At 42.9% G+C, this 23,255-nt stretch overlaps 1 protein-coding gene across 2 annotated transcripts in view; it reads right to left on the bottom strand.

Moving 5' to 3' along the window:
* The window catches only part of fermt1 (FERM domain containing kindlin 1), a 139,156-nt gene that overhangs the window by 11,733 nt on the left and 104,168 nt on the right, over positions 1 to 23,255 (bottom strand). For both annotated transcript variants that reach the window (XM_070888783.1, XM_070888784.1), the window contains exons 10-12: positions 12,950 to 13,074; positions 10,828 to 10,934; positions 7,477 to 7,698 (exon numbers count right to left, since the gene is read on the bottom strand). In XM_070888783.1, coding sequence (XP_070744884.1) covers positions 7,477 to 7,698; positions 10,828 to 10,934; positions 12,950 to 13,074 — 454 coding nt within the window. The remainder of the gene's footprint in view (positions 1 to 7,476; positions 7,699 to 10,827; positions 10,935 to 12,949; positions 13,075 to 23,255) is intronic.

The raw sequence follows: 23,255 nt of genomic DNA, 5'->3' as shown, positions 1-23,255 counted from the left end.
TTCACGGTAGAAGACACAAAACACATCATAATAATGGATAATCAAGAGGCTATAGGGAGGGAGGAACTTAATGGAATCACTATCACTAATGAAGCAGTACTCGGTAAAATAATAGGACTAAAGTGTCTTAAAAGAAGTGGCTGCAGAGATAGTGGATACTTTGGTTGTAATCTACCAAAATTCCCTGTATTCTGGGGCGGTCCCAGCAGATTGGAAAACCGCAAATGTCACGCCCCTATTTAAAAAAAGGAGGCAGACAAAAAACAGGAAAATATAGACCACCAGTTAGCTTACATCTGTTGTTGGAAAATGCTGGAGTCAATTATTAAGGAAGCAATAACGGAACATTTGGAAAAGCATGATTCAATCAAGCAGAGTTAGCATGGCTTTATGAAAGTGAAATCATGTTTGACAAATTTGTTGGAGTTCTTTGAGTTTGTAATGAACAGGGTAGATAACGGGGAACCAGTGGATGTGGTGTATTTGGATTTTCAGAAGGCATTTGATAAGGTGCCACATAAAAGGTTACTGCACAAGATAAAAGTTCACGGGGTTGGAGTTAATATATTAGCACGGATAGAGGATTGGCTAACTAACAAAACAGAGAGTGAGGATAAATGGGTCATTTTCCAGTTAGCAAACAGTGACTAGTGGGATGCCACAGGGATCGGTGCTGGTATCCTCAACTATTTACAATCTATATTAATAACTTGGATGAAGTTACTGAGTGTAATGTAGCCAAGTTTGCTGATGATACAAAGAGCAGGGAAGTCTTACTGCAGTTGTACAGGGCCTTGGTGAAGCCTCACCTGGAATAGTGTGTTCAGTTTTGGTCTCCTAATCTGAGGAAGGACGTTCTTGCTATTGAGGGGGTGCAGCGAAGGTTCACCAGACTGACATATGAGGAGAGACTGGATCAACTGGGCCTTTCTACACTGGAGTTTAGAAGGATGAGAGGGGATCTCATAGAAACACAAAGGATTCTGATGCGACTGGACAGGTTAGATGCAGGAAGAATGTTCCCGATGTTGGGGAAGTCCAGAACCAGAGGACACAGTCTTAGGATAAGGGGCAGGCCATTTAGGACTGAGATGAGGAGAAACTTCTTCACTCAGAAAGCTGTTAACCTGTGGAATTCCCTGCCGCAGAGAGTTGTTGATGCCAGTTCATTGGATATATTCAAGAGGGAGTTAGATATGGCCCTTACGGCTAAAGGGATCAAGAGGTATGGAGAGAAAGCAGGAAAGGGATACTGAAGGAATGATCAGCCATGAACTCATTGGATGGTGGTGCAGGCTCGAAGGGGCGAATGGCCTACTCCTACACCTATTTTCTATGTTTCTATGTGTGAGAAAGCAAATTGTGAGGAGGACACAAAAAATCTGCAAAGGGATTTAGACAGGCCAAGTGAGTGGGCAAAAATTTGGCAGATGGAGTATAATGTGCGAAAATGTGAAGTTATCCACTTTGGCAGAAGTAATAGAAAATCAAATTATAATTTAAATGGAGAAAAATTGCAAAGTGCTGCAGTACAGACGGACCTCCTTGTGCATGAACACAAAGTTAGTATGCAGGTACAGCAAGTAATCTGGAAGGCAAATGGAATGTTGGCCTTTATTGCAAGGGGGATAGAGTATAAAAGCAGAGAATTCCTGCTACAACTGTACAGGGTATTGGTGAGGCCACAGAGTACTGTGCACAGTTTTGGTCTCCGTATTTAAGGAAGGATATACTTGCATTGGAGGCTGTTCAGAGAAGGTTCACTAGGTTGATTCTGGAAATGAGGGGGTTGGCTTAAGAAGATAGATTGAGTAGGTTGGGCCTATACACTGGAGTTCAAAAGAATGAGAGGTGATCTATTGATATATATCCTGTAAGATAATGAGGGGGCTTGACAAGGTGGATGCAGAGAGGATATTTCCACTCCTAGGGGAAACTGAAACTAGGGGACATAGTCTCAGAATAAGGAGCCACCCATTTGAAACTGAGATGAGGAGGAATTTCTTCTCTGAGGGGTGTAAATGTTGCCATTCTCTGCCCCAGAGAGCTGTGGAGGCTGGGTCATTGAATATATTTAAGGTGGAGATAAGGGAGTAAAGGGTTATGGGGAACGGGCAGGGAAGTGAAGCTGAGTCCATGATCAGATCAGTCATGATCTTATTGAATGGCGGAGCAGGCTCGAAGGACCAATTGGCCTACTCCTGCTCCAATTTCTTACGTTCTTTAACGAAAATTGGCTAAAATAAATATGTACAAAATGTAGTATTTTTGATATTTTCAGATTAGGTACCTTGTACTATTCCATTGCTGAGTAAAATAATGCACCTTAAATTTGCTTCTATTGACATCTGCAGTGATACAAGATTGAGAACTGTGACAGATGCAATATTACGTTTACCCACTTCTGTACCCGCTTCCTTCAATACCACCTACTGTCAGAAATTTGTGCCAGGCTACAAAGATGCTGATATTCTAAATGGCTGGACCTATAGCACCCTGGATTAAAATATATATATAATTTTTTTAATGAGAAATCATTCAGAGTGAGTTAACTAGCATTTCTCTTGCACTTTCTAATGGGCTATATAGAATGTAGCATTGACAAACAGGTTGCCTGTCTGTATTGTTGATCAGGAGATGGTAGTTGCCACAGAAGAACCTCAAAAGGTAGAAGAATTATCTAATATAAAATATATATATATATATATATATATATACACACACACTAGTGAATCGCCCATGGCTAAGTCGCAGGATATGCTTTCAATTCCTTTCTTTTTGTTCCTTTTCTCTATCTTATTTTCTCTCTCCCCTTACCATTTTGTCATCTATCTCCAATTGTTCATGGGAGTTGCTGATAAGAACAGAAGAAATAGGAACAGGAGTATGCCCTTCGTCCCACACTTTTTCCAACATTATACTCCATCTGCAATTTTTGCCCACTCACTTAGCCTGATGATGGTTGGTAGGAGATATGGATGGTGGTCAAACCGACAGGATGTGACAAATGGTGTTCCCCGAGGATCTGGTCTGGGGCCTCAACTTTTCACCATATTTATTCCTTCATCCAAGTCATTAATAGAGTGTTGTATATCCAAGTTTGTAGATGACACTAAGTTAGGAGGGACAGTAAATACTGCAGATAGGAGTAGCAAGTTGCAAAGGGACATGGACAGATTAAGTGAGTTGGCAAAAGGAGTGCAATGTGGGCAAGTGTGAGGTAATCCATTTTGGACCCTCAAAAATAGGGTATTTTCTAAATGGTGCAAAACTAAGAAATAGAGGAGTAAAAAGAGATTTGAAAGTCGAAATACACAATTAAAAGCTCGTGGACAGGTACAAAAAGCAATCAAAAAGGCTACTGGAATGTTGGTCTTTATCTCACTGGGGTTGGAATACAAAAGGGAGGAGGTTACACTTCAGTTGCATAGAACCTTGGTCAGACCTCAACTGGAGTATTGCGATCTCATTTGAGCACCACACCTTGGGAAAGATATATTGGTCTTGGAGGGGTTGCAGAATTGATTCACCAGAATGGTACTGAGAGTTAAGAGCATAATAAATAGGAGCAGGAATAGGCCATACGGTCCCTCAAGGCTGCTCCGCCATTTAATAAGATCATGGATGATCTTTGACCTCAACTCCTCTTATCCCTCAATTCCCTTAGAGTCCAAAGGTCTATTGATCTCAGTCTTGAATATACTCAACGACTGAGTATCCATAGTTCCCTGGGTAGAGATTTCCATTACAACTTTCTAAGTGAAGAATTTTCTCCTCATCTCTGTCATAGAAACATAGAAAATAGGTGCAGGAGTAGGCCATTCGGCCCTTCTAGCCTGCACCGCCATTCAATGAGTTCATGGCTGAACATGCAACTTCAGTACCCCATTCCTGCTTTCTCGCCATACCCCTTGATCCCCCTAGTAGTAAGGACTTCATCTAACTCCTTTTTGAATATATTTAGTGAATTTGCCTCAGCAACTATCTGTGGTAGAGAATTCCACAGGTTCATCACTCTCTGGGTGAAGAAGTTTCTCCTCATCTCGGTCCTAAATGGCTTACCCCTGGTTCTGGACTTCCCCAACATTGGGAACATTCTTCCTGCATCTAACCTGTCTAAACCCGTCAGAATTTTAAACGTTTCTATGAGGTCCCCTCTCATTCTTCTGAACTCCAGTGAATACAAGCCCAGTTGATCCAGGCTTTCTTGATAGGTCAGTCCCGCCATCCCAGGAATCAGTCTGGTGAACCTTCGCTGCACTCCCTCAATAGCAAGAATGTCCTTCCTCAAGTTAGGAGACCAAAACTGTACACAATACTCCAGGTGTGGCCTCACCAAGGCCCTGTACAACTGTAGCAACACCTCCCTGCCCCTGTACTCAAATCCCCTCGCTATGAAGGCCAACATGCCATTTGCTTTCTTAACCGCGTAAATGACCGACCCCTTATCCTGAGATTATGACCCCCAGTTCTAGATTGTAGCATTATTCAAGTTTGGAGGGTGATTCTGAAATTAAGTGTTAATTTTTAATTAAAATTAGTTGGGGAGCAGAATTACACCCAAATGTTATGTAATTTAAAGAAAAATCTTCTACGTGTGTATTATTAATATTGACTGGTAGATTGGCCTAGCACCAATAGGTGGAGCACTGGCAGCATTGAAAAACCTTGGGAGCAGCAAGCCTTATAAATACGAGTTCACATCGACTACAGATAGACAATATAAATGTGATTGTCTTCAGCCAGCTTCATCTCTGGGTAAGCCCTATTGTTTCTGTGGCAGTGAAGTGCAATAGACATAATTGTTTACACTGTCAGATCATATCCGTTATCAAGCCATACAAGAAATACATTTAAAGAAGGATATTATACAATTCTTGTGGGCTGATTTTATCTTGTGTTTTATTGCTTTAGTATAATCAGCCTGTAAATAAATTTGATAGTATGAGCCTCGACATTTTTCAAATAATAGAAGATGGTGGCAATTCCACATATGGCTAATGACACGATCAAAGGTTAACTGCTAATCTTGTGAACTCTATCTCATTTATAGCATGTATAGGGTGAAAGTTTGACTTCACCAGAGTTTGCTTATGGAAACCACCTTTTTACTTGAAAGCTCAAACAAGTTTATTTTAGACGAAGGGTGTTATTTTATAAGAACATTTTGGGGTGAAATTAGTATTAGAAGCAACCTGATCCAAACTCTATGCTAATCACTAGATTAAGTCTGCACTGCAGCAGATCCTTAATCTGTTGCAGTATGAACTTCCATTATGAGGTTTTAACCTTTGCACCCTTCCCAACATAGTTTCAGAGTGGCATTAGCTGAGGCTTGGGTATCCCACCTGCACCTTCGCTGAAGGGCAGGTGCATGGTACATGGAACAGATAATTTACATAGAGAAGAGAAAATAAAATTAAAAATTTGAAGTGGAAGGAATAAGCTTTGCATAATAATAGATCAAATAAAATAAATGGAATGTTTCAGAGTGCATTCAGATCTGTATGATATAGAAACATAGAAAATAGATGTAGGAGTACGCCATTCGGCCCTTCAAGCCTGCACCACCATTCATTGAGATCATGGCTGATCATTCCCTCAGTACCCCTTTCCTGCTTTCTCTCCATACCCCTTGATCCCCCGAGCCGTAATGGCCATATCTAACTCTCTCTTGAATATATCCAATGAACTTGCATCAACAACTCTCTGCGGCAGTGAATTCCACATGTTAACAATTCTGAGTGAAGAAGTTTCTCCTCATCTCAGTCCTAAATGGCCTATCCCTTAGCCTAAGACTGTGTCCCCTGGTTCTGGACTTCCCCGACAACGGGAACATTCTTCCCGCATCTAACTTGTCCAGTCCCGTCCGAATCTTATATGTTTTTGAGATACCCTCTCATCCTTCTAAACTCCAGTGTATAAAGGTCCAGTTGATCCAGTCTCTCCTCATATATCAGTCCAGCCATCCCGGGAATCAGTCTGGTGAACATTCGCTGCACTCCCTCAATAGCAAGAGCATCCTTCCTCAGATTAGGAGACCAAAACTGAACACAATATTCCAGGTGAGGCCTCACCAAGGCCCTGTACAACTGCAGTAAGACGTCCCTGCTCCTATACTGAAATCCCCTAGCTATGAAGGCCAACATACCATTTGCTGCCTTTACCGCCTGCTGTACCTGCATGCCCACTTTCAATGACTAATGAACCTTGACACCCAGGTCTCGTTGCACCTCCCCTTTACCTAATCTGCCGCCACTCAGATAATATTCTGCCTTCGTGTTTTTGTCCCCAAAGTGGATAACCTCACATTTATCCACATTATACTGCATCTGCCATGTATTTGCCCACTCACCTAACCTGTCCAAGTCACCCTGCAGCCTCTTAGCGTCCTCCTCACAGCTCACACCGTCACCCAGTTTAGTGTCATCTGCAAACTTGGAGATATTACACTCAATTCCTTCATCTAAATCATTAATGTATATTGTACAGAGCTGGGGTCCTAGCACTGAGCCCTGAGGCACTCCACTAGTCACTGTCTGCCATTCTGAAAAGGACCCGTTTATCCCAATTGTCTGCTTCCTGCCTGCCAACCACATCTCTACCCACATCAGTATTTTACCCCCAATACCATGTGTTTTGATTTTGCACACCAATCTCGTGTGGGACCTTGTCAAAAGCCTTTTGAAAGTCCAAATACACCACATCCATTGGTTCTCTCTTGTCCACCCAACTAGTTACATCCTCAAAAAATTCCAGAAGATTTGTCAAGCAAGATTTCCCTTTCATAAATCCATGCTGACTTGGACTGATCCTGTCACTGCTTTCCAGATGCGCTGCTATTTCATCCTTAATAATTGATTCCAACATTTTCCCCTCTACTGATGTCAGGCTACTGATATATTAAAGAAAAAAATTAGATTCAAAATCAATGGAAAAAAGGCCTAGAGGGGAGATGAGGAGAAATCATTTCATTGAGCGGTGGGATCTGGAACGGTCTACCTGAAAAGGTGGTGGAAGCCAATTCCATAAATAATTTTAAAAGGGAATTGAACAGGTACTTGAGGATGAGGAACTTGCAGGGCTACGGACAAAAAGCAGGAGTGTTGGACTAGGCACGACTACTCTTTAAAAGAACCAGCGCAGGCACGATGAGCCAAATAGTCTCCTTCTGTGCTGTAGGTTTCTATGATTCTACATTGGCATGCTATAGTTTCATTGTGTCATTTTATACAATATGGTCCAAAGCAATGTTCCCCCTAAGATGCGCGGCAATCGCGAGGTCCCGCGCAGGTGGCTCACTAGCGCTGCTGCTGGAAGACATGCCGTGCAGCCAATTTAAAGGGCCCGTGCAGGGAGAAAAAATTAGAGGGAACATTGGTCCAAAATACTTAAATTTTATCCTAAGCAATTTGGAGAAATTTTCAGAAAGTGTAATATATAATTGTATCAATAAGAGACTGTCTATTTCAGTACCTGTTTAGTTTTGAACTTTTTCAAGTATCTTGGTGACACCAATGATTCTGGATTCATGTCCATGGCATTTGGGTCACGCATCACCTGAGGCACAGAATTTACATTCTTCATCTTTAAGAAAGACTGAATGTTGTAAACTTCTGTGGGATACGAGCTATCAGCCATCGTCTTGCCCTTTGAAGCCAGTCTGCAGGCAGCCATCCATTTAGCATACTGTGTTTCCTGCAGTCAACCACAAACCCTCAGTGTGAATATAAATCATTCAGAAGACCAAAAGATATAAAGCACAATTAATTTGGGGGAATTTAAAATATAGTTAGCAAATGTAAAGCATAGCAGGCAATAACTAGGGAAAAAAAAACCTCTCAGCTCATCTATCTGACACTAACATTAAGGACCCAGGTCCATCAGGCACGCAGGTTATTTTTATTTCCCTTCTGACTAGATGTCAAGCTTGGATATCTCTGCTCCCTGGTGAATCAAGAACCTGCCCCATTGGCTTCTGCAATGCTTCCACCAAGTCTTCAATTGGATTCAAGATGCAATCTGTTCCATACTTGGTGGATTGCACGAAGGAATTGTTTTTTTATAAATATCTAATACAGCTAATTAGTAGGAGGTGCTTAATTTATGGATGATACAATATCTTAATAACCTGGTTAAATTTTTTTGAGGAAGTAGCTACGTTGGTGATTGAAGTAGCCTTATCAACATTATTTATTTCAGAAAGCTTTTGACCAGGTGTTGCACAATAGGTTAATTTTAAGATCCTAGATTGGATAGGGAATTGGTTTTGTGTGGAGATAGGTTACGAGTGGTATTTTGCAGGGATCCATGTTGGGTCTGCTGCTCTTCATGATTTACATTAATAATCTAGACAATGGTGTTGGTACTGTCAAAATGTTTGCGGACAATACGAAGATCTGTGCTAGTGTTAGAACCCTAGATGAGAAAAAAAGTACAATCTAATCTAGATGTAATGAGAGAATGGTCCCACATCGTTCAAGTGTCACTTGACATGGATAAATGTGTCATGCATATGGGTAGGGCTAACACTAAGTATGTATGTACCAATCTTGGTATAGAATTGAAGTCTGTTTAGCAGGAAAGGGACCTAGAAGTTATAGTACAGGAGTCTGAAAGTGCATGACCAATGCAGTGATGCTATTGCGAAGGTACATAGAATACTAGGAGGTAAAGCAAAGGCAAGTCAGTATAAAATTCAAAGAACTATAGTGTCCTTGTACAAGACTTAGTTAGGCATCACCTGGAATACTGTATTCAATTTAGTCCCTTCACATGGGGAATGATATTGAGGGCTTGGAAATGATTCAACAGTCACTAGAATTAACCCTAGTTTAAAAGCCCTTGGTTATCGTGATAGTTATCAAAGCATAGGCTTTGGGGAGATTTAATTAAAATGTTTAAAATGATGACATAATTAGTCTGTGCCTGGGTGAACAGACTATTTGAACTAGGGGAAATGTGGTATATAAGCTATGCAAGCATAGAACTAAATAAGATCTCAGGAGGTTTTTCGTTACGCAGTGGGATGTCAAGACTTGGAACAATTTACTGGCTTGTGTGGTGAATACGGATTCTTTTTACTCATTCTCGGGATGTGGATGTCACTGGCAAGGCTGTTATTTAATGCCCATCCTTAGTTACCAGTGAGAAAGTGGTGGTGGGCCTCCTTCTTCAACCGCTGTAGTCCGTGTGGTGAAGTACTCCCACAATGGTGTTGGGTTGGGAGTTCCAGGATTTTGACCTAGTGACAATGAAGCACTGGTGATGTGTGACTTGGAGCGGAATTTGGAGGTGATGGTGTTCTCGTGCACCTGCTGCCCTTTTTCTAAGTTGTGGAGGCTACAGTTTTGGGAGATGCTGCTAAAGAAGCCGTAGCAATTTGCTGCAATGCACCCTGTAGATAGTGCACCCTGTAGATAGTACACACTGCAGCCACGGTAGGGCGATTGGTGGAGGGAGTGGATTTTTAAGCCAGTGGATGGGGGTGTTAATCAAGTGGACTACTTTGTCCTGGATATTCAGTGCACCAGTAGCGCCCCGGGACCCACCCCCAAATGAAGTGGAGCACGGGAGATTGCGCTCCGCTTTCTTTCTGGGTTGGCAAGGGCAATTCTGCGTTAGAGGTGGGACTTCTGCGGCGGGTGGTAAATGTCCCGACCCAGGAAAGTTGCCTCACCCAGGAGATCACATGGCTCTGGTTGGGGTGGAGTGTAGAAGGTTTCAGTATAAGGGGTGTTGCAGTTGTGTGAGGCAGACTGGGTGCTCTTTGCCATTCCGCCATTGTTCAAAGGTTTATATGTAACCTTCAGGGCTGCTGACAGAGAACCGTGCTGCTCTTTGTCGGCCGGTATGGACACGATGGGCCGAAATGGCCTCCTGCTGCGCTGTAAATTGGGGCGTGGGGCAATTTTGCCACCTTTTTTGGTTTTCTTGTTTAAACGCCTTGGGATGTTTACTGTGCTATATAAATACAAGTTGTTTTTTTAAAAATCTGAGCTTATAAGCTATATGAGAGCTCCTATGGTGTACAAAGGTGGTTGGTTATGTTAATCATTAACTGTATTGTTATTTCATTACATTAAATGTTGGGAAAAAGATGTGCTGAGCACGAAGACTTAGTGTTTCACAACTTTCCGAACATTCTTGCTGCATATGTTTTTAGGTATTATCTTCATTGTGGTATTACAGAACCAAGAAAATTTACTACATTTGTTTAACTAACATTAATGTACATTTTCAATGTTTTCAGGTATACACAGAATATATTATTTTTATTTGACACAGAATTTTCATCTAACCTGTTAGATTAGTTTGATTTTGGACAAGAAATAAAATGTCGTCATCCTCTCCAGCTCCTCAATATTTTAATATAAATGCAAAATGTAACAGCTCCATAGAAGCAATTATTTACTTTGTTTCAAAAGCCATGTTGGAGTTGACCTCCATTCAAAAGTTACATCTGTAAGTGTGCAGGATTTAAAGAAACCGTTTACAAGGGGAATAATGTCATTCAAGATTCCTGTCATGCCGAAGATAGGACTTGATGCTTTTTTTTTGTTTAAACAAATAGTTATATGTTCAATGAGGTATGTGAATGAGCAGTCATTTAATCTCCATTAGGGCAAAATTGGGGAATCCTGCTCAACAAGGGCCAGCTTGTGCCTAACTCCTCACAAAGTCTAAGTGCTAATTCCTTGTCTTTGCTGTTAAGTGAAAATACCATCTTGACCTGCTGAGAAATGTATTCTCAGATTCATCAAAGTAAAATGTCACTAGTGTTAACTCCTGTGAATCTATTTATAAAACCTATAATAGAACACTTACATTGTAACACTTTATGTAAACTTCATTCATGCCGTCAGACACAGGAATCAGCAACTTGATCCCAAATTTCTGTCCTGCTACGTTCACATCTGGTACAACTTCACATCCTGTATTAGGCAAAGTTTCAAAGCAAATAGTTAAGTGAGAGATGAAATGTGACAGATAAATTGAATAAAGGGTTGTCATGTGTGTTTTTGAAGTATGAGTGCGGAAGACCATGGTGTTTCTTGGCTTCATTCTAACTCCAGTCTAATCCTTTTCATTCAGAGATACTGTGGCATTATAGCTTTATAAATGACTTTACTTATTCAAGGAAAACTGGTAATATAGAAAGCAAAGCAGCTTTCTTATTAGGAATATATGAAACTGCGCTACCACAGATGGAAAAATATGGGTACGGTGTACCCCAATAACTGATATGCACTCCAAGGGGGCACAATCATCTTGAATTCTGCCTGGACCGGGATTTCAGAAAGTTAGCCCCATTCTCGCCAGAGGAGATTACTTTGAACCAATATACTTGGCTATTTGATCAGATGGCAACCATGGTGACGGTGAAGAGCTGTCAGAAAAGGTTGGATTGTAGGGGAGCAACAGTGACTACACTTCAAAAGTTCTTCATTGGCTGTAATGCATTTTGGGATGTCCTGAGGTTGTGAAAGATGCTATATAAATGCAAGTCTTTTTTACTTTGATGAAATCTCAATAGCAAACTAGGAGAGAAGGTAGCCAGCCATATAATCGGCGAGATCATTTCAACTTCTCTCTTTACTCCGTCCTCATTTTGCTGTTGCAAACACACACTGTTTCTCTCCATTTTATAAACCTCGCCGCCTTAAAGAAAATACAGAATATGCTCTTTTCCAATACTGTAAGTTAGAAAGCTGATGTTTTTCCTTCTTAGCAGTTCAAATTCATCAAAATGTTATCTATTAAAGAATAGAAGAGGAAGTATGCACATTACAGGGTTCACTGAAAGGTCCACTCTTCTCAGCTACAACTTTACAACAGAATCCTATTTACGCCTTCCAAATTAGCACTATTCCAATTTTTTTAATAGATTGAATTTTAGGTGGTATGCTGGTGCCTACTGTATTTAATATTTGTATCATTTCTGCAACAGTTTTTTCTCTGTTACAATGCAAAGTTTAATTAAATGAAAATTGTCGTTGCTAAACAAATAAAAACTTATTTGAAAATTCTCAATGGTTTTGATCGTCTCGGGGTGCATGTTTTAAATAATCTGTTTCTATCAACATTCTAGGCACCTAACAAATAGGAAACCATAACCGTGACATAGGGCAGCACTGTACAGTCTGTTGCACTGAAGCGTTCAATTATTAGTGTTCACACTATCAGTAAACATTGTTCTGGGGTGAAGTGACTGCATAGGTGAGATCGGCTTGTGTTGCTGCATAAAAGTGTTTTGATGTTGGAGCTGAAAGTTCACAGAAAAATCACCTTGAATTTTTCAGTCAATTTACAGAGATGTAATTTTAGTTAAAGCATTTTATGTATTATTGTATATTATTTTTATATAATGGAGTTTTATACTGCAGAAAACATTGCAATTCAGTTCACATTTCAGCCAGGACATGATGGAAAAGAGTTTATATTAGGGAGAACAGAATAGGACCTGATGATGCAGTGAATGATGTAATATATTGCACCATGGTGTGATCGGGTATAGGTTTTCTACACTGCGAGTTCCTGCTCTTGGCTTGCTCATTCGGTAAAATGTAGAGATGGGTAATTGATGTAGTATTGTTCCGAGCTCCCCCTACCAGCTGGCTGAGGTATTGTATGTAGAGGCCTAAGAGGAGGGTGCTTACATGCCTGCCCTGTAAGCTGCTACATAGTTGTGGGAGAGAGAGGAGAAGCAGAATTTAATAGATGGAAAGTGGAAATGTTTCCAAATAGATGCACAACCTGTAATTGGAATACAGCCCAATTCTGTTTCATCATGGTTAGCATTACTGGAAAATAAATATAAAGCACCCCTAAACAATTTGATTTGAAACTGTTGCAATATTTCGGATTATAAATCGGTAGTATTTGGAACAAGATACCTGGCTTTTTAAGTGATGTTTAGTCTGTATAAACTTGTAAAAAGGTTTCTCACCTCTCAGGTTTAATTGTTCAATTGGTTCTCCTTGAGAAGCTTCTTTATTCTTGAAGTATGATAAACAAGTATCTTTAAAAATAAAGTAGTACTGCTTGTAGGCTTTCAGCGTCAGCTTCTTGGGCCTAAAATATGAAGCATATTCTCAAGTATACATTTAAAACAAAAATAACTCTATGCAACTTCAACTGTTATTTCAGTTTGAACAACCCAATCCTTGCATTTAATTTCCTTTTAATGTAATAATGATCTATTCGTATATCTGATTATAGCTTGATTCAGCATTATCTAAAACGCTGTGGAGTAAACTATCGCTATTCAACTTTACTGAAACAAAATGCAACCAATAGACACATCACATATCAGGTTAAATATTATAACATATCTATCCAAATGGCAATCCAAGATTTGCTTCTTGCATATAGAACCTCATGGACATTACGAGCGTGTATAACTTGCATTCTCTCTGGGTATTCATAGAAACAAAGAAAATAGGTGCAGGAGTAGGCCATTCGGCCCTTCGAGCCTGCACCACCATTCAATATGATCATAGTTGAGCATGCAACTTCAGTACCCCATTCCTGCTTTCTCTCCATACCCTTTGATCCCTTTAGCTGTAAGGACCATATCTAACTCCCTTTTGAATATATCTAACAAACTGGCCTCAACAATTCTCTGAGTGAAGAAGTTTCTCCTCATCTCGGTCCTAAATGGTTTACCCCTTATCCTTAGACTGTGACCCCTGGTTCTGGACTTCCCCAACATCGGGAACATTCTTCCTGCATCTAACCTGTCCAATCCTGTCAGAATTTTATATGTTTCTATGAGATCCCCTCTCATTCTTCTAAATTCCAGTGAATATAAGCCTAGTCGATCCAGTCTGTCTTCATATGTTAGTCCTGCCATCTCGGGAATCAGTCTGGTGAACCTTCGCTGCACTTCCTCAATAGCAAGAATGTCCTTCCTCAGATTAGGAGAACAAAACTGCATACAATACTCAAGGTTGGTCTCACCAAGGCCCTGTACAACTGCAGTAAGACTTCCCTGCTCCTATACTCAAATCCCCTCGCTATGAAGGCCAGCATGCCATTTGCTTTCTTTACTGCCTGCTGTACCTGCATGCCTATCTTCAATGACTGATGTACCATGACACCCAGGTCATGTTGCACCGCTCCTTTTACTAATCTGTCACCATTCAGATAATAATCTGCCTTCCTATTCCTCATACTTATCACACTTCAAAACATAATTCTGTAGGCATTATCTGTCGTTATATGGCAGTGAATACAAATACCTAGGGAATGTTGCCAAGGCAACCTGTAGAATGAATTCATCAGAAAGGAAGTCCACTATTACAGAAATGATAATATATACAAGACTATTGGAAAACTGCAAATGTAACGCGCCTATTTAAACAAGGAGGCAGACAAAAAGCTGTAAACTATAGACCAGTTAGCCTAACATCTGTGGTTGGGAAAATGTTGGAATCCATTATTAAAGAAGCAGTAGCAGGACATTTGGAAAAGCAAAATTCGGTCAGGCAGAGTCAGCATGGATTTATGAAGGGGAAGTCATGTTTGACAAATTTGCTGGAATTCTTTGAGGATGTAACGAACAGAGTGGATAAAGGGGAACCAGTGGATGTGGTGTATTTGGACTTCCACAAGGCATTTGACAAGGTGCCACATAACAGGTTACTGCACAAGATAAAAGTTCACGGGGTTGGGGGGTAATATATTTGCATGGATAAAGGATTGGTTAACTAACAGAGAACAGAGAGTCGGGATAAAGGGTTCATTCTCTGATTGGCAACCAATAACTAGTGGGGTGCTGCAGGGATCAGTGCTGGGACCCCAACTATTTACAATCTATATTAACGACTTGGAAGAAGGGACTGAGTGTAACGTAGACAAGTTTGCTGACGATACAAAGATGGAAGGAAAAGCAATGTGTGAGGAGGATACAAAAAAAATCTGCAAAAGGACAAAGACAGGCTAAGTGAGTGGGCAGATGGAGTATAATGTCAGAAAGTGTGAAGTCATGCACTTAGGCAGAAAAAAAATCAAAGAGCAAGTTATTATTTAAATAAAGAAAGATTGCAAAGTGCCGCAGTACAGTAAGGACCTGGGGGTACTTGTGCATGAAACACAAAAGGATAGTATGCAGGTACAGCAAGTGATCAGGAAGGCCAATGGTATCTTGGCCTTTATTGCAAAGGGGATGGAGTATAAAAGCAGGAAAGTCTTGCTAGTTATATAAGGTATTGGTGTGGCCACAGCTGGAATACTACGTGCAGTTTTGGTTTCCATATTTACGAAAGGATATACTTGCTTTAGAGGCAGTTCAGAAAAGGTTCACTGGGTTGATTCTGGGATGAGGAGGTTGACTTATGAGGAAAGGTTGAGTAGGTTGGGCCTCTACTAATTGGAATTCAGAAGAATGAGAGGTGATCTTATCGAAACGTATAAGATCATGAGGGCGCTTGACAAGGTGGATGCAGAGAGGATGTTTACACTGATGAGGGAAACTGGAACTAGAGGGCATGATCTTAGAATAAGCGGTCGCCCATTTAAAACTGAGATGAGGAGAAATTTATTCTGAGGGTTGTGAATCTGTGGAATTCGCTGCCTCAGAGAGCTGTGGAAGCTGGGACATTGAATACATTTAAGACAGAAATAGACAGTTTCTTAAATGATAAGGGGTTATGGGGAGTGGGCGGGGAAGTGGAGCAGAGTCCATAAAAATAAAAGGTGAACAGGAGAGGGAAGTTCCAGCCCTCTTCTGATGTATTTTTGTAGATTGTTAGAAAGTGAGGACATCTCGATTTCAGTTTCCCTCTCTGTTGCAGGGTGATGCTGCAACCTTAACTTTCTGCCTCACGTTTTAGTATGGCTCCAATCAAGCATGAGGAGGATTTAAACTGTGTGCATTCACTCCTTAATCCTGAGTGTTGGATTATAAATACTGAATACCATTTCATTTGCGTTGTTACAATGGATTTGAGGCAAGACTGTCTCGAAGTGAATCTGCTTGAGTTGAGGGAGATGCATTTAGGGAGGGAAATCTGCTGAAAGGGAAATTTCTGTCACATGGTCCTACACAACTAAAACATTGTTCCCTTCAAACTTGCACACTCATGTAAGGACAGCTTGTTTCATTTGGTGGCAATTTTTCCTCTGTCAGATGGATGTGGGCTCTAGTCCCAGCCCAGGGCTTTGACTCATGGGCTAGACTTTCCATTTCACATCGCTGGGCTAGTGCCCATATATCACCCAAAAAAGGCTGATATTGCTCAAAAAGGGAAAGTTGGGACACATCGCCCGGTGCAACTTTCGGCTCACATCGCCGAGGTGATCGCCCAGCCCAACTTTCGGCATATCGCCGGGCTGATCGCTTGCCGAGAACATCGCTGGAGAATAGTTGCTATTACATAGAAACATAGAAAATAGGTGCAGGAGTAGGCCATTCGGCCCTTCTAGCCTGCACCGCCATTCAATGAGTTCATGGCTGAACATTCAACTTCAGTACCCCATTCCTGCTTTCTCGCCATACCCCTTGATCCCCCTAGTAGTAAGGACCTCATCTAACTCCTTTTTGAATATATTTAGTGAATTGGCCTCAACAACTTTCTGTGGTAGAGAATTCCACAGGTTCACCACTCTCTGGGTGAAGAAGTTCCTCTGCATCTCGGTCCTAAATGGCTTACCCCTTATGCTTAGACTGTGACCTCTGGTTCTGGACTTCCCCAACATTGGGAACATTCTTCCTGCATCTAACCTGTCTAACCCCGTCAGAATTTTAAATGTTTCTATGAGGTCCCCTCTCATTCTTCTGAACTCCAGTGAATACAAGCCCAGTTGATCCAGTCTTTCTTGATAGGTCAGTCCCGCCATTCCGGGAATCAGTCTGGTAAACCTTCGCTGCACTCCCTCAATAGCAAGAATGTCCTTCCTCAGGTTAGGAGACCAAAACTGTACACAATACTCCAGGTGTGGCCTCACCAATGCCCTGTACAACTATAGCAACACCTCCCTGCCCATGTACTCAAATCCCCTTGCTATGAATGCCAACATGCCATTTGCTTTCTTAACCGCCTGCTGCACCTGCATGCCAACCTTCAACGACTGATGTACCATGACACCCAGGTCTCTTTGCACCTCCCCTTTTCCTAATCTGTCACCATTCAGATAATAGTCTGTCTCTCTGTTTTTACCACCAAAGTGGATAACCTCACATTTATCCACATTATACTTCATCTGCCATGCATTTGCCCACTCACCTAACCTATCCAAGTCGCTCTGCAGCCTCACAGCATACTCCTCGCAGCTCACACTACCACCCAACTTAGTGTCATCCACAAATTTGGAGATACTACATTTAATCCCCTCATCTAAATCATTAATGTACAGTGTAAACAGCTGGGGCCCCAGCACAGAACCTTGCGGTACCCCACTAGTCACTGCCTGCCATTCTGAAAAGTACCCATTTACTCCTACTCTTTGCTTCCTGTCTGACAACCAGTTCTCAATCCATGTCAGTACACTACCCCCAATCCCATGTGCTCTAACTTTGCACATCAATCTCTTGTGTGGGACCTTGTCGAACACCTTCTGAAAGTCCAAATATACCACATCAACTGGTTCTCCCTTGTCCACTCTACTGGAAACATCCTCAAAAAATTCCAGAAGATTTGTCAAGCATGATTTCCCTTTCACAAATCCATGCTGACTTGGACCTATCATGTCACCTCTTTCCAAATGCACTGCTATGACATCCTTAATAATTGTTTCCATCATTTTACCCACTACCGATGTCAGGCTGACCGGTCTATAATTCCCTGTTTTCTCTCTCCCTCCTTTTTTAAAAAGTGGGGTTACATTGGCTACCCTCCACTCTATAGGAACTGATCCAGAGTCAATGGAATGTTGGAAAATGACTGTCAACGCATCCACTATTTCTAAGACCACCTGCTTAAGTACTCTGGGATGCAGTCCATCAGACCCTGGGGATTTATCGGCCTTCAATCCCATCAATTTCCCCAACACAATTTCCCGGCTAATAAGGATTTCCCTCAGTTCCTCCTCCTTACTAGACCCCCCGACCCCTTTTATAACCGGAAGGTTGTTCGTGTCCTCCTTCGTGAATACCGAACCAAAGTACTTGTTCAATTGGTCCGCCATTTCTTTGTTCCCCGTTATGACTTCCCCTGATTCTGACTGCAGAGGACCTACGTTTGTCTTTACTAACCTTTTTCTCTTTACATATCTATAGAAACTTTTGCAATCCGTCTTAATGTTCCCTGCAAGCTTCTTCTCATACTCCATTTTCCCTGCCCTAATCAAACCCTTTGTCCTCCTCTGCTGAGTTCTAAATTTCTCCCAGTCCCCAGGTTCGCTGCTATTTCTGGCCAATTTGTATGCCACTTCCTTGGCTTTAATACTATCCCTGATTTCCCTTGCTAGCCACGGTTGAGTCACCTTCCCTTTTTTATTTTTATGCCAGACAGGAATGTACAATTGTTATAGTTCATCCATGCGGTCTCTAAATGTCTGCCATTGCCCATCCACAGTCAACCCCTTAAGTATCATTCGCCAATCCATCCCAGCTAATTCACGCCTCATACCTTCAAAGTTAGCCTTCTTTAAGTTCTGGACCATGGTCTCTGAATTAATTGTTTCATTCTCCATCCCAATGCAGAATTCCACCATATTATGGTCACTCTTCCCCAAGGGGCCTCGCACAATGAGATTGCTAATTAATCCTCTCTCATTACACAACACCCAGTCTAAGATGGCCTCCCCCCCCCTAGTTGGTTCCTCGACATATTGGTCTAAAAAACCATCCCTTATGCACTCCAGGAAATCCTCCTCCACCGTATTGCTTCCAGTTTGGTTAGCCCAATCTATGTGTATATTGCCTGGCCTTCCTCACAGAAATGGGCACTACGGACGCCATTTTGAGGAGGAAGACAGGAGGCCTCCTAAACAGGGGCTTAGATAGTTTGTGAATTATTTAAGGGCCTTTTAAAAGATAGATACAATCACAATTAGACGTTTTCTTATATTTATATAAATAAGTGACGTTTCCTACTTAGTTGGTCTGGCCTGGACATTGTTTAACAACAGTTGCACGAATGTTCTATTTTAACTTACGTTATTAGAAGACACTGCACAACAATTGTAAAGTGAAATAAAATGGTTTTAATAAAATTACAACTTTTGAAGGTAATTTTTCAATTACAAACACCAAAACACCCTCCCACCCACCCCACCCCCAACAATGAAACGACAACACCAACAATAATTATGAACAATTAGGAACAATATTAAAAAGATTGCACCCCCCCTCCCTACCTGTGGCCACGTTTCCCTCCAGATCCTGCATCCCCCCGTGTCTTTGCCTCACCCACCCGTTTTGGTTCCCGGGTACAGCTGCGAAGCCGGCGTGCAGCTGGCGATGGCAAGACTTCCTGCCGTGGTGGGGGAAATGCTGGGACGATGGTGCATCCTCCTGACCTGCCTGTGTGCCGGTGCTTGTGTTCTCCGGAGCTCAGGGTGCAGCGCCGTGTACCGCCAAGAACGCATGCCGCATGGTTGGAGACGGAGATTCCACGCAACTCCAGGATCATCTGCTGCGTCACCTCCGCTTGGCAAGCAGACGCCCGGGAGAATTCCTGCGTGAACCCCACAAACACCTGGAGCTGCTTGCGCTGGATAATGACAGACTCCTCGCACGGTCGTGCCAGGCGCTCCACGCGGTGGTCCAGGGTAGGCCTTTGCTCAAGCCGCTGACCCGGCCTCCGTGGGATCTGCGACAGCACCAATGTGCGCCTTGTCATCTCCAACTGCATGCCGCTTGGTTCCGGTACCTCCTCAGTTGGGATCCCCATCGAGGCCGCAGGTTCCCCAGACAGAGGGATGCCAGGGGCATTCTCCTCTGTCTCCAGGTATTCCTCCTCGGGCTCGGTGGTCTCCTCCTCTTCACCACCCGTGGTGAATGACACATGCAGTGGGTCAGGTCCATGTGAGCGCCTGTCCTCCCGTTGCTCCTCTGGAGCTGGTAAAGCTGCAAGACACAATTGAGATTATTAAAGAAAGCATTGTTGCGCTGCGCTGGCATATGTAGGAGGAACAGCACTAATCCCATAAATGTGACCGAGAAACGTTACATATTAATGCATCATATGGTGGTATCTATGGCAACATAGAGGCTGCATGCATAACATGACATCATTCGTCTATGATATGAGAATGAAATGATGTCACATAGCTCGTACACTGTTTGACACATTACTCACGTGGCGCATGCGATGGTCCGGCAACACCACGGGTGGTGACCGCTTGACTGTGGGTCCCCACTAGTGCTGCAGCAGGTTCCTCCAGGCCGGTGAAGGTCTGTATTACAGCAGGACCTTCCCCGGTGCACCTCTGCTGCGCCCGATTATGAGATATCTTCCTCTGCGAACGCGAATAGAGCATGGCATAAGCTACTCGACTAGGTTGTGTCATTTATACACAACAGTTTCAAACGTTATATGCTAATGGGGGTTGTGTCCACAATTCAATGACAGTAGCTGATGTCCAAAAGTGTCCCAGGCCAGACAGTGAGCAAAGGCAGCTCTTCCCCAGTCTATGCTGGGTCCTGGTGTAAGTGACAGCAGCCAGAGAGACTTAAAACGGGCTCCAGTTCATGGCCCTGTCCAGTTCTTAGCGGGGATGATATATATTATATAAGTTAGAATAACAAGCTTACATTCAATCCAGGAAAATTACCATTATAATGATTATTATACTTAGAATGTGCATCATTAAAATATAAAGTCGTACTTACTCTTGCTGAAGCAACGGGGCTGTTCCAGCATTTGCGGCACTGGTCGGAGCCCCTGGGCTCGTGGGACGCAGACGAGAGGACCTCGGCTATCTCACCCCATAACCTGCGGTACGTCCATGGTGCTGGTTTCCCACCATGCTCCCCCCTGGTCAATTGGGCCCAGCGGGAGTGCACCTCCACCACGAGGGTCTCGTTGGCCTCCTCGGAGATGGGTTTGGCCCTCTTCCTCCCCATTTCCATAGCTCTCCCACTTTCATCGCTGTCAGGCATATTTCTCTGTCTTTCTTTTTCTCTGCCTCTGCCTCCCTCATCGCTCTCTCGATCTCTCTCCCCCTTCTGCGCATGTGTGGATGACCCCTGACTTCCCGAAACATGGGAAAACATAGCCAACCAAAAAAAAAAAATTGCGTACCCTTCGCCATCGCTGGCCGATGTGACACCACTAAGCTATCGCTTCGCCCATTTCACATCGCTGGGCTATCGCCGAGTCGAAAATCGCAATCTAAAAAATGGACGATATTCCAGCAAGCATGAAGGCTGCAACATCGCTAAGGCTGGATCACCACCCATTTTTTGGGCCCTAGCAAACAAAGTGGAAAGTCTAGCCCATAATCTAGGCTGATTGAGTAGAGCACTGAAAGATTCTATTGTCAGAGGTGCTAACAACAACTTGCATTTAAGTAGCGCCTTTAACGTAAAAAACATCCCATCCTTCAGACAAGATGTAAAACAAAGGTTCACTTTGTCTGTGGTGGTGGTTGCATTAAAGGTCCCAGGCACTATGTGAAGAGAAGCAGGGAGTTTTGGTATTTTGGAAACTTGAGTGTCTACCACCATAAAAATAAACTGGTCATTCATCTGATTGCTGTTTGTGGAAGGCTGCTGTGCAGAATGGTTACTGGGCTGCACTAAACCCCATTTGCCAGCACCCCATCCTTGTTCGCTTACACTTATATTGAATTTAAAATCCTCATATACAAATTGTTCTGTGGCTTTAACTGGCTCTATCTCTGTAACTTCTTCCAGCCTTATGTTCCATCCTGTGTCTTCCAATCTTCTGACTTTTTGGGTATCCACTCTTCCACCACTTTACCTCTGATGACGGAGCCTTCAACTGCTTCTCAAACTCCTCTGCCTCTCACACTCCCTCCCTCCTTTAAAAAGCCTTTTCAAAACACATCTCTTTAACCAAGCTTTTGGTTGCCTCTCCTGACTCTCTCAAAATCTCAACACCTGCTCTTTTTTCCTTCTGTGAAACACCTTGGGATGTTTTTCTAAGTTTAAGATACTTTATAAAATCCATGTTGTGATTTGGCTGCATAACAATCAATTCACTTCAAAGTTATTCAAAGGGGCTGCAATTGGCTTCAGCTGTGCCTCCCGTTAGCACCTCCGGTGGGCGTTAATGGGGCGCAAATCAGTTTTCGCCTGAGCGATTGCTCGCAGCAAAATTGGCCTCGGTTTTTTGGAGGCGCTACCAGGTACCGCCCCACTCCTGCCAGGAGCACCCCACTCGGGTGCGCCTGGCGATGGCATCGTCGTGCGCACCATCTCGTTACCGTCCCACCCCCTCCCCCCGTAAATTCGGTCTCTCCCCCTCGGGTACCGGCTGGCGCTGATAATGACAGCTTCAGCTGTCGAGTTGCAGGCGGGAGGCGGCTGGAGAAGTGCTATTTAAAGATGACATCCTGTTGAAAACTTTTCTGTTGGCCATTATTATTTCCAGCTTGCTGACAGATAGGTAGAGCGCCTTTTGCAAGAATTGTAGTGGTTTTCACCTCAAGGACTGTTCTGGCTCTTAAGCATTGCTTTGTTTAATTTAGGGCAGATTTGACTCTGCAACATTTATTTTTTTTCCATCGAGTCTGTGTTGGCACTTAAACTCCTGCTGAGACGTCACCGTCGGAGGTTACTTAGGCGGAGACAAATGCGGAGAGAACGGCAGAGAGAACTGTTATGTATTAATGCTTGGGGGGGATCACCAGACACCAGAGGGCGCCACGGTCGGAGGTCATCGGGCTGTACGCATGTGGCATGTGTGCTTGGTCGCCTGTATATAAGCTGTGTGTCTTTGTCAAGCTGGCACTCTTGGACTGGAATAAAGATGGATCAGGTTGCACCTGAGTGAGTTTACAGTAACCAGGCTCGAGCCATTACAATTGGTGACTAGGTAATTTAAGAACTTTCGCATGCACAATGGGAACTGTTGAAATCCTGGAGAGATTCGTGGAGGGTGAGGATTGGGCGGATTTTGTCGACCGCCTGGATCAGTATTTTGTGGCCAACGGCATGGAGGCAGAGGCCTACGCAGTTAAGTTCTCCTCACCGTTTGTGGTCCGAAAATTTACATGCTCATGAAGAATCTTCTCTTGCCTGTACGTCCGGTGGAAAAAGGGTACGAGGAATTGTGTACATTAGTGGGTAACCATCTGAAGCCAAAAGAGGGGATCATCATATCATGTTACTGTTTCTACAC

Source organism: Pristiophorus japonicus, chromosome 9 (assembly GCF_044704955.1).
Source record: "Pristiophorus japonicus isolate sPriJap1 chromosome 9, sPriJap1.hap1, whole genome shotgun sequence".
Classification (NCBI taxonomy): Eukaryota; Metazoa; Chordata; class Chondrichthyes; family Pristiophoridae; genus Pristiophorus; species Pristiophorus japonicus.
Note: the sequence above shows the minus strand (reverse complement) of the source record. Positions and strands in the feature narration are given on the sequence as shown.